The 17,549-nt window shown below is 38.1% G+C and overlaps 1 protein-coding gene across 10 annotated transcripts in view; it reads right to left on the bottom strand.

The window, feature by feature from the left end:
* Positions 1–17,549, bottom strand: part of LOC105468968 (titin) — a 272,665-nt gene that overhangs the window by 66,641 nt on the left and 188,475 nt on the right. For all 10 annotated transcript variants that reach the window (XM_071073842.1, XM_071073841.1, XM_071073840.1 and 7 more), the window contains 30 exons: positions 17,022–17,324; positions 16,586–16,885; positions 16,193–16,489; positions 15,809–16,093; positions 15,429–15,722; positions 13,821–14,120; positions 13,393–13,701; positions 13,114–13,304; positions 12,289–12,718; positions 10,707–11,015; positions 10,407–10,555; positions 10,287–10,319; positions 10,061–10,190; positions 9,668–9,967; positions 9,257–9,574; positions 8,000–8,296; positions 7,592–7,891; positions 7,193–7,507; positions 6,952–7,100; positions 6,355–6,505; positions 5,983–6,264; positions 3,994–4,296; positions 2,836–3,138; positions 2,454–2,735; positions 2,061–2,360; positions 1,666–1,968; positions 1,268–1,576; positions 872–1,153; positions 471–770; positions 92–385 (listed from right to left, as the gene is read on the bottom strand). In XM_071073842.1, coding sequence (XP_070929943.1) covers positions 92–385; positions 471–770; positions 872–1,153; positions 1,268–1,576; positions 1,666–1,968; positions 2,061–2,360; positions 2,454–2,735; positions 2,836–3,138; positions 3,994–4,296; positions 5,983–6,264; positions 6,355–6,505; positions 6,952–7,100; positions 7,193–7,507; positions 7,592–7,891; positions 8,000–8,296; positions 9,257–9,574; positions 9,668–9,967; positions 10,061–10,190; positions 10,287–10,319; positions 10,407–10,555; positions 10,707–11,015; positions 12,289–12,718; positions 13,114–13,304; positions 13,393–13,701; positions 13,821–14,120; positions 15,429–15,722; positions 15,809–16,093; positions 16,193–16,489; positions 16,586–16,885; positions 17,022–17,324 — 8,118 coding nt within the window. The remainder of the gene's footprint in view (positions 1–91; positions 386–470; positions 771–871; positions 1,154–1,267; positions 1,577–1,665; positions 1,969–2,060; positions 2,361–2,453; positions 2,736–2,835; positions 3,139–3,993; positions 4,297–5,982; positions 6,265–6,354; positions 6,506–6,951; positions 7,101–7,192; positions 7,508–7,591; positions 7,892–7,999; positions 8,297–9,256; positions 9,575–9,667; positions 9,968–10,060; positions 10,191–10,286; positions 10,320–10,406; positions 10,556–10,706; positions 11,016–12,288; positions 12,719–13,113; positions 13,305–13,392; positions 13,702–13,820; positions 14,121–15,428; positions 15,723–15,808; positions 16,094–16,192; positions 16,490–16,585; positions 16,886–17,021; positions 17,325–17,549) is intronic.

Raw genomic sequence — 17,549 nt, forward strand, 5'->3', positions numbered from 1 at the left:
AAAAGTAAACATGAATAAATTAGATTTTGATTTTCACCTACATGAATAATTTTAAAAAGAAATAAGATAAAACTGCTAGTCCAAAAATTACCTAGTTTTTCTTGACATTCTATCGGGATAGTTGTGTCGGGGAGACCAAGACCCACAATATTTTCAGCTTTTACACGGAATCTATAGGTCTTTCCTTGTTGTAGTCCGGTAACCACACACTCTAAGTTTGTCACAGTCTTAAATTTAATCCAGTCCTCGGTGCCTTCTTCTTGATATTCCACCAAATATCCAGTGATTGGAGAACCACCATCACGATCCGGCTTATTCCAGACGAGGGAGACTTCAGTCTTGTCAACATCTACATGGTGCAGGTTCTTGGGTGGCCCTGGGGGATCTTTTCAAAGAAGAAGTTATGATGAAAAAGGAATATTCTTGAGGACAGTCAAACAATAGTTTTGTATTCAGAGAAAGCAACTTACGGAGAGGATCCAGAGCCTTGATTGGTTTTGGTGTTTCAACAAAAGGACCACGTCCATACTGGTTCTCTGCAGCTACTCGGAAGAGGTACTGGTTGCCTTCATTCAGATGTTTAGCCAAGTGACTCTTTTTCTTTGATGTAGCTGAGAGAGATGACCACTGGGCGCTGGCAACATCTCTCCTCTCAACCACATAATTGGTAATAACGGAACCACCATCATCCAGTGGTTCTTTCCAAGTAAGGTAACAAGAATCTTTCCTAATTTCACTGACTTCCAGATCTCTAGGTGGCCCAGGTTTATCTAAAAAGTGTTAAATAACAGTTTTATAAGTAATTTTATCCAAATAAGAGCTCAAAATTATCAAAATTTATTTTTAATGGCATAAGTATTAAAATTCTTACCTAATACAAGTACTTTTACTGAGACAGTTTTTGAACCAGCTGGATTCTCCACTGTTAAAGAATAAATTCCACCATCTTCATGGGCAGCATTACGAATTTCAAGCTTGCTACCAACTGGAGTCACATCAATTCTTGCTTTAGTTGGAGCATCTCTGTCTTCTTTTTTCCAAGTTACTTTTGGGAATGGCACTCCTTTGATGATGGCACTAAGTCTTAGAGTATCACCAACCTTAATGTGTTGTTCTCTTGCCATGTTGGCATCAAGAATCAACTCAGGGGGTTCTAGAAAAAAGAGAACAGAACACTCAGATTTGATCCATAATGCAGATTATAATTAAACACATACAATCAGACATCTATTTTCCTTGCAAACACAGGTGAGAGCATTTTACTCACCAAGTCTATCTTTTACTAGGACTGGCTCTGGAACATGAGCTGGATCTGATTCACCAGCTTCATTGACTGCTAACACTCTGAACTTATAGGTTTGACCGTCCCGAAGACCGGTGACTTTATATTTAGTTTCAGGACATGACTCAGGGGTGTGATTGGCTCTTCTCCACTCTTCATCTCCAACTTTCTGGTACTCAACTATATAACCCAGAATCTTGCTCCCACCATCATGACGTGGTGGCTGCCAAGTTAGATCGACTGAATTGCATGTTGTATCTATTGCTTCAGGATTAACAGGTGGACTTGGTTTAGCTAAAAAATAAAAGTAAAAAATGAATTAGCATATAGCTGAAAACAAAGTTAAATAACATGAAAACTGAATAAATCCATTAATACTATACCAATTGGATCTTTAGCAAAGACTGGTTTGGATGGTGGGCTTGGATCTCCAATACCAATTTCATTTTCTGCAGAAACCCGGAATTCATACTGACATCCTTCTAGAAGATCAGGAACCCTAAATTTAGTGTACGGATGAATAGGATCTTTGGTAACTCTAGCCCATCGTTTAGACATAGTTTCTCTCTTCTCCAGGATATAGTTTGTGATGGGTTTTCCTCCATCATGTGGCTTGTTCCAGGTTACTAATGCAGTGTCTCTGGTAACTTCTGTAACAATTGGCTGATCAGGTGCATCAGGAACCCCTGTAACAAATGTTGGAAAATGTGTTAGAAATTTATTTCTTCCTATTAGTTATATCAAGCATTGAATCACTAAAAAGAGACATAATGCATACTGAAACGATCTTTGGCTTTCATTGAATCAGACACCAGAGGATCACTTATTCCATACAGATTTTCAGCATGTATCCGGAAAATATAATCTTTTCCTTCAAGTAGTTTAGAAACTTTGCATGTTGTTTTAGCACTTGCAGATGTCACGGGCATCCAGACGTCTTTACCCACTTCCTTCTTCTCAATAATATAATTGGTGATTTCACTGCCTCCATCATCTAAAGGAGGCTTCCAAGAGATAACCATGTAATCTTTGGTCACCTCATCAAAAATAACTGGTCCTACTGGTGGACCAGGACGGTCTGCAGAAAAAAAAAATCATGGCACAAAATGTTATTTCCATTTCTGCTTTTGAAAGAAAAGAAGATCTATTCTTTCCACTAAATAAGACTTACCAACAACATTAACTTGACAGAAACCTTTCCTAGAGCCTGTACTATTCTCCACAACCACACAGTATTTGCCGGAATCTGAACGTTTGGCCTTGATCTTCTCTAAAGCAAGTGTTGTTGGTGTAGTCTTTATGTGAGTGCGATCATCTTCCAGCACATCAGCTTCATCTTTGAACCAGGAAACCTTAGGCTTTGGTTTGCCTGAGTAACGGCCAGTGAGGGCAAAAGCTTCACCAACTCGAATCGTGAGCTTATCTCTGAAGTCGAGGTGAAGTGTTGGGGGTGCTAAAATTTACAATTATAAAGGCAAGTCATTTTTACTGATGTCTTATTACAAACTACAAATGTGCAAGTTTCTGAAGTATAAATTGTAGTAGACACATACCCAGCTCATCCTTGCAAGTAATTGGCTTGGTGCAAAATGATGGTTTGCCTTGTCCAACAATGTTGACAGCACTGACACGGTACTCATAGGTATCACCTTCTTTTAAGTCTTTAACAGTGTATTTTCTGCTAAGCAAGTTGTCATTTGTAACTTTGTGGAACTTCTCAGTTCCAATGAGCCGACTTTCTAGGACATAGTTAATAATTTCTGACCCGCCATCATACTTAGGAGGATTCCAAGTCAAAGTTACAGTACTTTTAGTAACTTCTTTGACTTCCAGGTCTTCAGGACGTTCTGGTACAGCTGTGAATATAAGTATAGGAATTGTGGTAGAAAAAAGTGTCACATTAAGAATGTAGTAGGATGTAGTGAATATTCCTTTTCTGAGGATTGTGTTTAAACATTAAACTCTCTGCTCCCATAAATAGCAAAAGAGGTCTCATCCGAAAACTATTAGAGTTAAAAAGGACCAAATACAATAGAATTTCTTCACTTGACAGATGAGGAAATGAGGTTTGCTGAGGAAAAATAATTTAAGAAAGATCTTCAGAGTTGGTAGTTTTAGACGTAGGAAAATAATTCAGTTTCTATTAATGCCATTAAGTGGGAATTTTAAAAAATCTGTGAGGTATAGATGGAAGAAATTTGATAAATGGGCCAGGCGTAGTAATGCCAGCACTTTCGGAGGCCGAGGCAGGTGGATCACTTGAGGTCAGGGGTTTGAGACCAGCCTGGCCAACATGGCAAAACCGTGTCTCTACTAAAAATGCAAAAATTAGCCGGGCATGGTGGTGCATGTCTGTAATCCCAGCTCCTTGGGAGACTGAGACACAAGAATCACTTGAACCTCGGAGGTGGAGGTTGCAGTGAGCCAAGATCATGACACTACACTCCAGCCTTGGTAACAGAGTAAGACTATGTGTCAAAACAAAACCAAGAAAAACAAAAAAAAGAAATTTGATGAATTATACGTATTTGTAAAATCTCTTTCACAATCACTGTCCAAGTACTACCAAATCAGATACTGAGGAGTTGTGTAATAACTACTTGTCAAATGAATGAAATGTATGGCATTTATACACATATTTTTTTACCATCGTCTTGTACTAAATGAGTAAAGAAGTGATTAAGCATAAAGTTGTTTTTAATTTTACTTACTTATTGGCTCTCTGATAACAAGTGCCTCTGATGTCTCAACAAATGGACCCATGCCAATACTATTTTCAGCCGCGACTCGGAAAAAGTAGGCTTTTCCTTGAATGAGACCCTGGACAGTAGCATTTTGTCGGGTAACTGTATATGTCACTGGGGTCCATGCTCTGCGGTCAGATTCACGCTTTTCAATGACATAATTGGTGATTGGAGAGCCTCCATCATCTTCTGGAGAAAACCATGTCAGTTTGCAGGACTCATTGGTTAGGTTGTGAGCTAGGAATGGTGTTCCAACAGGACCCGGAACATCTGGAAATAAGAAGAAAATATTTCAAGCTGTTTGCCTTCAATGAAAGATAATGCTCAACATTTGTTTTTTAAAAGGAGACAAAATGTTGTTATGAAGAAAGTAAGGTTTTGTGTCTACTAATTGAGTTAGTTTTTCCTCCTCCTCCTGCTATCTAGTCGATACAAAAACAGTCAACCACTTTTTTTTTTTTTTTTTGAGATGGAATCTCGCTCTGTCACCCAGGCTGGAGTGCAGTGGCGCGATCTCAGCTCACTGCAACCTCCGCTTCCTAGGTTCAAGCAATTCTCCTGCCTCAGCCTCACAAGCAGCTGGGACTATAGGTGCGTGCCACCATACCTGGCTAATTTTTGCATTTTTAGTAGAAACAGGGTTTCACCATGTTGGCCAGGCCGGTCTCGAACTCCTGACTTCAAGTGAGCCACCTGCCTCGGCCTCCCAAAGTCAGGGGATTACAGGTGTGAGTCATAGCATCAAGCCCCACATTTGTTAATGAAGTAGTTTTGCAACAGTTACTGGTTACCATGCTTTTAGTAGAGGCTGAAGGGAAAATAAAAATGCTTTTTAAAAGCAATTCGTGAGTTGGACAGGAGGGAGCTGGGAGGCAAACATGCAGAGGGATACAGGAGGTGGGTAAGAGTGGCATAGTCAGTTTCTATGTCCAGTTTCCTCTCCAGGGGAAAAGGAGGGAGAGATGGATTCTTTCTGGATGATCAGTGGATCAACGAGCAGCATAGGAGGCCCCAAATTTCAGAATGACTTTGAGGAGGTTGCAAATAATTAACATGGAAATGTACCAGTTTTCAAATTAGAGTAGTAGCCATTAGGCAAAAGAGCTTTAGGTGCTTGAAACTAACCTGAAAGTTTGTGGGATTATAGGTTAATGAAATATTTTTCCTTATGACATTCTTATATTAATTATATTCAACATAGAACTGGCAAATTTCACATAAAAACTGTGACTGGAGTATTGTTGTGCCTAGAGACATGCTTAGAAAGAGCTCTGAGTGGAAGGGCTTCAAGTTCTGAGCAAATCACTGGACTAAAGCCTCCAATGAGAGGCATGAAAAAGCCTCATAGAGTTCAACTCTATATTCAATGACTAGAAATGCAATATTGATAACCAACTATGATGCCTCTCTTCAATTAGAATACTGAAACCCTTCAAAGAAGTTTTTGCATTATTATGATAATTTCGTGATAGGGATAGAGTCTCATGATGTGAAATGGTCAGCACTGGCAAATTGTTAAACATTCATGTACACTTGAAGGAAAGTTGCTTCTATGAAAACTGTATAACAACATAATAGACAGTATGGGGGCAAGTTCTATAAAAAAGTCATATTTATTCTGGGCCATGATTCAGAATACATATTCATGGCCTTCTAGCAATTTGGGAATTGTGTACATGCACTCTTTAGGTTCACTGGAGACATGGATGTATGTCTTCTTGTTAGCATCTGTTTTCTCAATTATATAGTTTGTAATCTTAGACCCACCAAACAGAATATGCATATAATAAAAAAGTAAGGAGGAAATTTTTAGAAATTCTAATAATGTTCAACGTGATTATGGGTGATTTTTCTTATTTTCCAAAATGTTTGTTACATAGCACACAGTGTAGCCTTGTGTAAATATAATAAGAATGTTGGTTTAAAAAGTTGCACAGACAAATTGAAAGTATTTACCTAATACATCAACAATAATTGTCTTCTTTCTTTCTCCGGCTTCATTTTTGGCAAGAAGAGAATAGACGCCTTGATGGCTCCTCTGGCAGTTCTTGATGACCATGGATGAGCTAATAGCTGTGGTCTCAATGGTGGCTTCTTGAGGTAATGCTCTTTCATTCATGTTCCAGGTGACGGTTGGAGGAGGCTTTCCAGACACATAGGCAATGATTCGGATCACTCCTCCAGCATGGACGACAATTCTATCTCTGACACTGGCATCTAGCTGAAGGTCAGGTAAAACTGGAAGCAATTGAAAATTACAAATGTGATTTTTCCCCCTTCAATCTGAAACATAAATACTGATGGCATAAAAGAAGGATTGATAATTACCAAGTCTGTCTTTCATTTCAATGACATCTGTGACCTCTCCAGGTTCTCCAATGCCAGCAATGTTGACTGCTCTAACTCTAAATTTGTAGAATGCTCCTTCCTTTAATCCTGTCACAACAAGCTTTGTTCCTCTCACTTCTTTATCTTTACCCTGGGGAGAAATCATAAACATTTTAAAATTAGAATAGTCATCTGTAGCTTCTTGCTTTAATGACTTCCTAAAGCATCACCAGCAGCCTATTTAACTGTTTACTCTGGGAAAATTGTTGCTGGTTTAGGTTTCAGGGATCAGATACTACAGGCAACACTGAATGGAATAACTTGGCAGGAGTTATGCTTTAAAATTATTGTCAAACAATTAAACCTTTATTTATTTATTCCACATTCCAGGATTTATAACCAAAAGATTAGTAATATCATGACTTAACTTTTGATTAGATTTCTGACATTAACAGACGTTTGGAATTTGAGTTAAAATTATGCTATTTTCCTGATTTCTTAATCCAAAAAACATAGACAGAAGTTAATGGGATTGAGAATAACTAAGACATTTTTAGTTTATTCATAGTGCATTTCCTTAGTGCCAAGTTTTCCTACCTTTTCCCATTCTTCTTTTCCTTCTTCTTTATATTCAACGATGTATCCAGTTACTTTGGATCCACCATCTTTTAGTGGGGGAGACCACTCCAGATCTGCAGATGATTTAGTCCAATCTGTCACTTTGGGAAATGGAGGACCAGGAGGAGCTGGAAAGAGCCAGTATACATTAGTATTCTTGACTTTCCCAAGGCACTTTTGGAAAATAAGATTAAAAAAAAGGAATGGTTTCAAGGCTTACCAATTGGATCTCTAGCAGTCACTGGGTCTGATGGCAGACTTGCTGGACCCACACCAGCAGCATTGATTGCATATACCCGGAATTGATAGTCAGAACCTTCAATAAGACCAGTCACTTTATAAGAAACACCCAGAGTCATGGCTTTGATAGGATCTCGGTTAACTCTCTTCCATCTCTTTGAAGTAGTGTCTTTCATTTCCAGCCAGTACCCTGTCACGGGAGAGCCTCCATCATATTCTGGCTCTTCCCAGTTGACGGTCATGGAGTTACGAGTCACGCTGCTAACTGTTGGTTTATCTGGTGCTCCAGGGACAGCTGTGAAAAAGATCATATTGATTATAAGAAATTTTTTTGAAAAAGTAAAAATGACTTTGTTCGTGAAAATGTTGTCCTACTTACAGAAGAGGTTTCTTGCTGTTTCAGGTTCACTGTCAAGAGGTTCTCCAATGCCATATTTATTCTGGGCCATGATTCGGAATACGTATTCATGGCCTTCTAGCAATTTGGGAATCGTGTACGTGCACTCTTTAGGTTCACTGGAGACACGGACCCATGTCTTCCTGTTAGCTTCTCTTTTCTCAATTACATAGTTTGTAATCTTAGACCCACCATCATCTTTAGGTGGATGCCAAGACAGTGTCATTTGCTCTGCTGAAACAGATTCAAATTTTATGGGTCCCACTGGGGGGCCAGGACGACCTAAAATGGTTTAAAGAAGGAACCCTTTATCAGTCAGATGATTTTAAAGCCAAATGTTATTTATGAACAGAAAAACAAGTAGTTTTAACCAAACCATGCAATCTTTACCCAGGACATTCAGTCTCATCTCCTTTGATGCTGTTCCCAGATTATTTACAGCTGTGATGGTATATAAGCCAGTGTCACTCCTGCGAGACTGTGGGATAACTAAAGTGCAAGTATCATCCACCACCAGTTTGTTGACATGGGTGTCATAGAGAACAGGTTCTTTGTTATCAGGCTTCTTTGGAGGAGCTTTAAACCAGGTTAGTGTTGGGAATGGCACACCTTTAATTTTGGCCACAATGTTAACATCAGTTCCTTCTTCAACCTCCATGAATTCTGTTAGATCGATTGATGGTGGGCCTAGATTATTGAAAAAAAGTTGTCATTACGAGCAAAAAGCATTGAGGGATAGAAAGTAGAATTCACAGTGACTATAAAGCTGTTTGAATCCACCGTAGTCAGACTTTGTAGCTCAGCCCAATGTAAAGAACGGTTCTGTCTTTAACACTATTACACTTGTTTGGGGAGCAGGTACACATGTGGCTGTATATCAGGGCTTGCCGCTCTTTATTTGGCATCATTATGCATGTAATGATGCATATTATTATATTCTCATATCCTGACAAAAGGGAAGAGAGGAGATTGTAGTAGGAGAGTATCATGGGACACTCTCTAATGTTTATGCAGAATTATGAAGGGATACATAAGAAGGTGAATTCCCCTTTTAAGAAATATAACTGTTAATAAAAGGGAAGGAATTTTCCATTTTGCTCAAATTTAGGACAGAAATATTCAAAGAGGGTAGCAACTACAGTTTCTTTACACTTAGATGAGAGAATAAACATACACAACAGTAGTGATGGTAATTATCAGAGGAAGAATTATTACCATATATATTATATATACTTCATTAAAATGGATATATCTTTTCTCATATAGAGAAACAGAAACTTGATTGTGAAGATAAATGGGTCTCAGCAGTTGCTAAGCAAATGACTAGTTACTTTCTGTCCCTTTTGAGGAGCATGCAGAGAAATTGCTTTAACCTCTGATAAGTAAAACAGCCTGCCATGGAGAAAATTACAGCGAGGAAATTACAGACATCATCTCCTTTGAATAGAGAAAAGTTAACAGGTAAGGGAATGTGAAAATTCTGTGGAAATTGAGGGAATGAGTAATTGAATAATGCGCCCATGTCTACATTCAAGCCATGGTGGCTTTCTAAGGTACAGATATAGCTCTTTTAATTTTGAACTATTATTGAACACCTAGGAAGGCAGTCGTAAGGAGGACATTCTTTGTCAGTACATTGGTACTTACATGTCTGGTCTTTGACAGTCACGGGGCCAACAGTGGCTGAAGGCTTGCTGACTCCTGCAGCATTGACAGCTTTGACTCGGAATTCATATTGCCCACCCTCTACTAGGTCTTCAACAGTAAATTGCAGTTCTTCCACATCACGCTTATTGCACTGCCTCCAGGCTTCTTTCTTTGTTTCAGTAGGGTCCCATGCAAGGCACTCAACAATATAGTGGGTAACAGGGGAGCCCCCATCATTCTTTGGGGGTTTCCATGACAGATGCACTGTGTTCTTTGTGATGAGGCCAATTTTGAGTTTAATAGGAGGATCAGGAGGATCTTTAAAAATAGTTAAAGGAAGTATTAAGCATTGTTTATAATAATATACTTCAATTTTGAGAAGATATTTTAAATTTAGACTTTAAAGCTTACATATCGGATCTCTGGCAGTGGTCCTCTGAATGGTTTCCACAGGTGGGCCAATACCAAAACGGTTTTCTGCTCGCACACGGAAGAAATATTGCTGTTCAGAGAGGAGATCAGGCACTACAAATGTGGTGCTTCCACAGTCTGGATTGACTTTGGTCCAGGCTTTTCCATCAATAGTTCTCTTCTCGATAACATAGCCTTTGATCCTGTCTCCTCCATCGTCATCTGGCATCTTCCATGAAAGTCTGCAACTACCCCTTGTGATATCGCTGACTTTCAGATCTTTGGGTGGGCCTGGTACATCTGTTGGATGTAAATCACAATATAAGCAAAGTTCCGTAAATGCTTAAACATGATTTGTTTTTATTCTTTTGCAACTTTCAAAGTCTTTCTTACCCATGACTTTAACTCTGCAATTTGCAGTCTTTTGTCCTGCTTTATTCTTGGCTGTGATGCTGTATTTGCCTGTATGAGATCGTTTACACTCCGGAATAATAATTACTGAGGAGTTTTCAGCAGTCTCGAGCTGTACAAAGAAAATAGTAGTCATACATTGAATGAAATCATAGTAGTATTGAAGTCAACCATATTTTGAATTATTTTAATTATTATTATTTTTTACCTGTGAATCTTCGGGTATGTCATGAACTCCATCCTATTAGAAAAGGAGACAGTCAGTTGTAGTATAAATACTACTCATAGTGATTCAGTGGAAAAAAGAGGAGAATGGTTATTTTCTTACCTTCATTGCTTTCTTTGCCTTTCCATCAAATTCCCAAGATGATTTTGGTGTTGGGCGTCCCTTGATGACAGCAGGAATCCTAATCTGTGAGCCAGCTTTACAAACCAGACAGTCCTGTGCTCCAATGTCAATGAAAACCTCTGGTTCCTCTGTAATACCACATACAATTTAACAGGATTTAACTCATATTTGTCAAAAAGTAATTGAAATATCTTCAATTGAAGAGTAATTGAAAAGTAAATTAATCAATTTTATAATGAGATCCAAAGAGGAATACATAAACTGAGTAAGTACTAGTACCTTGAATATCAGTGGCAGGGATCTCCCCGGTTGTATCACTTGGTTCAGATTCACCAGCTTCATTGACAGCTTTCACTCTGAATCTGTACTTCCTGAGCTCTTTCAGATTAGGCACCACACATTCACAGGTAGTTATAAGTTTGTCTGGTTCATTTACTCTTTTCCAGTCAGTAGTACCTTCTTCTTGCATTTCTACAATGTATCCTTTGATTGGGCTGCCACCGTCTTTGGCTGGAGGTTTCCATCCTAGTGAGATGCTTGACTTTGTTTTATCTTTTACTTCTGGGCAAGAAGGTGGCCCCGGTGGAACTAATAACAAAGAAAAAAAAGCTTCATCAGATTTTAAAGCTGATGAAGTGCTAGAATCTTTTACTACACATGATCATATATTATTTTTAATCTATTAAAATACCAAAATAGAAATGCTAAAAGGATATACAGTTGGCTTCTAGAGAAGAGAAATAAAGGAAATGGTCTGTTTTCCTTTAGTGTTAATGAAAAAACAGAGAAAGCAAACAACTAACTGGGAATAGAAAGACTACTTACTATCTTGTTAGATTTACATTCTATTTACACATGATTGGTGAAAAACTACTTTACTTTTGAGATCCCTTTGAAGAAATTCTACAATAGCCTTTACTGAAAACATGATTTAAATTTAATTTGGCACAATATGAAAATTTTAAAATGATTCCATCAATAGCTAGCAAACCTGTGAACACAAACTAATCTTAATGCCCTTTAGGGACAGGATCAGTGTCTACAATAATCCCATAACAATCCTTTACCTTTCTGAAAGTGCTTTACAATTACAGAAATTATCTTACTCCACTTGTCTTTTTAATCTTAACTTTTCCCCCTCCAGTGGTTAATATGGATCCTTGCACAAAACACATGTTCAGTACTAGTTTGCAAATGAATGAATAACTATCTCCTTATATATGTATATATGCTCCACATAGCACTTGAGTATTTAAAATTTTCTTTTTAACAAATAATTGAATTTTTCTTCTATAGAGAATCTAATCAGATATATGGCAAATAGGATGAATTATTAGGCCACAGTATTTTTAAATTTTTGAACTAATCTGCTCATAGATCTTTTAGAAGAATTTTCCTCTCTTATTTGACCTCACAGACTATGCCTGAGAATCCTAAATCTTTGTTCAATAATATTATTGAAAAGCTAACAACACTTTGCTTTTTGTTGAAAAGTCTGGAAGGTCAGACTGTTTGGTGGGAGAGATGATTTCCCCAGTATCTAATGAGCTAGAAACTTATTTAAAGTATCAGAAGAGATAGCAGTTTATAGTCCAGGTCTTTATTATTGTGATTCCTCATAAAATATTTTGTTTAATCCAAGAGTTTACAAACTGTATGATTTTATGTATGTGTGTATGTATATATATATATGTGCCTGTATGTATACATATATACTTCTGATAGTCTATGTGAATATGAACCTTTTTTATTTTAATAAAATAATTTGGCATAGAAAAATATAAGAAATTTAAGAGCAGAATTACCCATTTAGTGACTTTGTGCTTTAGAAATTAGTCCCTAGAAATGGAAGCATACTTACATATGGGATCTCCTGCAACCTCTGGATCTGATGGTTCACTGGGAGGACCAATTCCTGCAGCATTTATTGCCATGGCTCTGAATTGGTATTTAACGCCTTCAATCAAACGAGGAACATTAAATTCCACGCCTTTCAATCCTACTTTGGTTACTGGTGCTCGGCTAACACGTGACCAGTAAGGACTTCCCTCTTCTCTTTTCTCCAGCCAGTAGCCAGTAATTGGAGAGCCACCATTGTCCAAAGGAGGAGTCCAGCTCACTAGCATTGATCCTTTGGTGCGTGCCAAAACTTTTGGTTTTCCTGGAGGTCCAGGAAGGCGATAAGGATCTTGAATGACTACTTTATCTGATTTGCACTCATCACTGATTCCGTATTTATTCACTGCCCTGACTCGGAACTCATACTGACCATTGGGGATCAGTTTCCAGATCTAGAAATTAGAAAAATAGAAATTTATTGAAGAGAATATACTTATGTTGATTTTCACTCATTTAAAAATTCAACTTATTTTGGGAGGGATGACTATAAGAAGAAATAAATATATAGACTCAAAACATGGGAAGACAGAGAAAAGGAGAAAGCATTTTAAAAATAAAAATATGTAGATGTATTGTACCTGATAGTGGATCTCAATTAAAAGAGTATCTGTGTATCAAATGCTATTTACTAAGGAGCCTTATGTGTATGGGGCTAAACACTACAATAACAAAATAGCAGCTTATTGTGTGTGGTTTTAATTATCAAATTCCAAGGTTATACTAAAATGGCATCAAACCAGAGTAATGTACTTTTAATGTGTTTAAGAAAATATTTAGAAGAGTTTACCCCATATCTTTTCTCTACAGCAGTGTTGGTGACTTCCTCCCATTCTGTTTTCTTCCTACTTGCATCACGTTTGTCAATAACATAATGGGTGATTTCACTGCCACCATTATCAAGAGGGGCATCCCATGTCAAGTAGCAAGATTCAGCTTTAATGTCAGTAACAGCAAGGTTTCTTGGTGGGGATGGGCGGTCTGGAAAGGAATCAACAGAGAATATTGAGAAGGCAATTCTTAAACAGACACTGGATGCCTTTTTGATGTAAGAAAGCAAGTCACCTACCATATACTTCAACGTGAATATTTCGGAACACTGAGCCAAGGCGATTGGAAGCAGTAACTGTGTAAGTGCCTTTGTCTTCCCGGACTGCTTTGGGAATGCTAAGCTCAGTTTTTGCCTCACTTCGGGATACCTCTTCCTTGGTTATCTGAAGTGCCTCAGTGGGTTTTTCAATTACTGTTTCATTTTTGGACCATTCAATCTTAGGCATTGGAAGGCCTGTCACATCTGCAGGGATGTGGACAGGCTCTCCTGCCTTAACTTTGATAGTGTCTCCTCGAACACTCAGACGCAACTTAATAGTTGGAGGCACTGCAAAGAGAAGAGAAAGAAAAAAAAAGTAGCAAAGTCATAAGGACATTTTTTCAACTTATGGGATAAAGGCACACTGTAAAATGCATTAAAATTATTATTATATTCAGATTTCGCACCTTCATCATCTTGTATGACTACATTAAGAGGCAGGGATGGTTCACTTTCACCAATTTCATTGACAGCTTTGACACGGAACTCATACATTTGGTGTTCATCAAGATTTTCAACCAGAAGAGATGTAGTTGGGCAGAGTCGCTTGTTAACTCTTTCAAAGTCAGGTTTGTCGTGACGCCGTTTTTCAATGATATATCCTTGGATGGGACTGCCACCATTACTGCGGGGCTCTTTCCAGTCAAGGGTGATAGTGGACTTTGTCCTTTCAGTGTATGTCAGCCTCTCTGGAGATGTTGGAGGACCTTTCGCCAGAGGCAAGTGAAAATGATTAGCATGAGATAAATATTCATAAAGGAAATAATATTTCACTTCAACTTAATTATGTAAAAAATAGCCTTCTGTTTGGCATAACCTTACATCCTTATTTAAAGTCATTCCTAAAACTTGTCAGTTGCCAAAATTATAGACATTCATATAGACAGAATTTTTCTTAGCCAACTTTTCATCAAGATTATCAGTGAAAAATAGATCAAGGGCACATATGCTTTTTCATATTTAACATTTTAGATTATTTACCTTTGTAACTGGGGATGCTTCTAATTCTAATGAACTAGAAAAGTCAGTCTGTGAAGTTTTGCTTTGAATGAGCAGCTGAGAGCAAAGTGTTTTTTCTTTTATTAACAGATAGTGGGAATGTCTACGAACATACTTTGAGCCATGTTGCCTCACATGTGGGTTCAAAATATGATGGAAAGAGGATTTATGTAATGCTGCTGAAGTTTTCTTTCCTGAAGGACCAAACTAAGAGTTAAGCTTTCAGTGGTTAAACTAGACCCAATCCATACTTGTTCACTATTATTGCAACCAGAAGGAGTGGAAGCTCAGCTCTGTTCTGGTACCTCTGGCACAGCCTGTGGTATATTGGACATTCATAGATGGGCTGCAGCAGTGGTATAGGATGTAATTTTTTTTTTTCAGGGGGTGATGGTGAAGGAATAAGTTCTTCTGTCTCTTGAGGAATGGGTCTTCCTCAAAGGTTTTGCTTTCTTAGATGGAATGTCAGTGCGCATTACTGTGTGTGCAATTTTAGTGTTTCGTATTGATTTCTGGGAGATTCCCTCTGGTTGGTTTTCTATTATTTGGGGGCTGTTTCTGGTTTTGGGCCTCTCTATTCTAACAGTATGGGGACTTTTTGAATATAGAGGAAGACTAAGGCATTTATCCTCAGGCAATTGTCTAATCTTTTCGAAGAATATTGAATTCTCTCACTACTAGGCTAGTAAATTTTAAAAACCCGACTTCCAATGTGTTCTACTGGAGAGACATAATATGTCTAAACTACTTCTAGGTTATTATTCAGCCCCTGTAGATCCAAGTTTTTCAGTACAAAAAACCATGCATGATTAATATACTTAGAGTCACAGATTACACTGAAATTATAGCAGATATGATATCTTTAATGTTGCTAATAGTTTTTTGATTTACTTCTCTTGTTACTCTTTAGCTATAGATTTTGAGACTGTTGGGAGTTTGAAGCCATAACGCTCAGTAAATAATATAACCAGAAGCAAAACATTATTCTATAAACACAATGAAACCTTCTCTTTTACCTAGTGGATCAACTGCAAGAATTGGTCCTATTTCAACAGGAGGGCCACAGCCAAACTTGTTCTTGGCAATAACACGGAACTTATATTCTTGTCCCTCAAGCAGACCTGTGATGTCACATTTAGATCTCTCAGTCTCTATTGGTTGTCTCCAAGTATGCATCTTGGCATCTTTTCTTTCAATGATGAAGCCTGTTATTTCACTTCCTCCATCATCTTCTGGATCAGACCAGTTAAGTAGACACATTTTTCTGTTTGTTACAACAGGTTTTAAATCAAGAACTGGACCAGGGACATCTGAAAACAAAACAAAGCCAAAAACCAATGTAATAAGATAGTAACATTTGGGAAAATCCTATGAAAATCAATGTAACATTCCTTACCAAAAACTTCTACCCTGGCTGCTGCAAATTTGGAACCACAGCTATTTGTAGCTGTAATCACATATCTGCCATGGTCTTTTCGCAGTGCATCCTTGATAATTAGTTCAGATTTGGTTCCAACATTGTCTATTACAACGCGGTCTTTATCCAGCTCCCCTTCTTCTTTGGTCCATACTTTTGTAGGTACAGGACGACCCGTTACCACAGCTGGAATTCTAAGAGTCTTCCCAGCCATTATTTGTATTCCACCCTTGACAGAAACATCCAGTTCCACAGTTGGAGGCTCTGTTGAAAGAGAACAGTCATACATTAGCCCATGAAAGATTAAAAAATAGTCCTGTATAGAGAAAATATCCATAATTTTATTCCAATAATGTTAAGTACCTTGTGGTTCAGCCACAGTAACAGGTTCTGTTTCTCCAGGCGGTCCTTCCCCTGCGACATTGACGGCACTCACCCGAAGTTTATAATCAGCACCCTCTCGGATTTCTTTGACTGTGTACTGACGGACCTTGATCATCTTCTCTGTGCAGCGTGACCATTCATTTGTGCCAACCAACTGCTTATCAACAAAATAGCCAATAATTTCCCCACCGCCATTGAAAGCTGGGGGTTCCCATTCTAGTTCAATAGTCGTAGAGCTTGTGTCAGTGACTCTTGGGATAGGTGGCCCAGGCGGAGCTAGAATGAATGAAGATATAAAAATCAACCTCCCTGATGATTTTAAAATGTACAATAACTTGTTCTACTCCACCTTCTTCTTAAGGAACTACTTACAGATTGGATCATGTGCTGTTTTGGGATCTGAAGGTGGACTGAACTTTCCAGGTCCAGCTGCATTTTCAGCACATACTCTGAAGACATAGGTGAGTCCTTCTAATAAGCCATCTACATTGGCTTTCAAGGCATTCAGAAGGCTTTTGTTGACACGAGACCAATGTGTACTATTAACCTCACGTTTTTCAAGCCAGTAACCCAAAATGGGGCTTCCGTTATCTTTTGGTTCATTCCATTTCACTAGCATACTGTTGCTGGTAACATCTTCCACAATGGGCTTATCTGGTGCATCAGGTGGTTCTGATAAAAAAAAAAAAAACCAAACACATTTGAATTAATTCCCTAATATGACATAAAATGCAATTTTACAAGCTGTAGTAATTATATACCAAAGTACATGGTAAAAGGCAAACTTTAGATGCCAAAGGAAACTTACCAAATGGATCTTTAGCTACAAGTGGCTTTGAAACACATGGTGGACCTGGCCCAAATCTATTTTCAGCTCTTACACGGAAGAGGTACTCTTTTCCTTCAATCAGTTTTGTTACTGAATATTTGCAATGTCTAAGTGTTGAAGTGACAACTATCCATTCTGAGTCAGGTTTTGTCTTGTCTTTCTTTTCCAAAGTGTAGTTTATGATTTCACTGCCACCATCATCAAGGGGTGGTTCCCATTTACAAAGGACTGAGGTCTTTCTGATATCTTCAAATACAAAGTTGATTGGTGGTCCCGGTGTATCTAATATTTCAAAAGAGAACAGTAATCAAAAACATGTGTGGGAAGGGTTGCTATGGAAAATGTAAATGTGAGCATGCCCCTCTGACATGATTTCTGGTTTTCCCACATCTATCACTGTATTCTATTAGCTAATAAATAACAAGGTCAGGCGATTTCTTTTACATGGCCAGGAGATAAAATATGACTGAGGATAACTTGCTGAAGCTATGTCCCATTTCTTTTAAC

The sequence above is a fragment of the Macaca nemestrina genome, chromosome 11, assembly GCF_043159975.1.
Source record: "Macaca nemestrina isolate mMacNem1 chromosome 11, mMacNem.hap1, whole genome shotgun sequence".
Taxonomy (NCBI): Eukaryota; Metazoa; Chordata; class Mammalia; order Primates; family Cercopithecidae; genus Macaca; species Macaca nemestrina.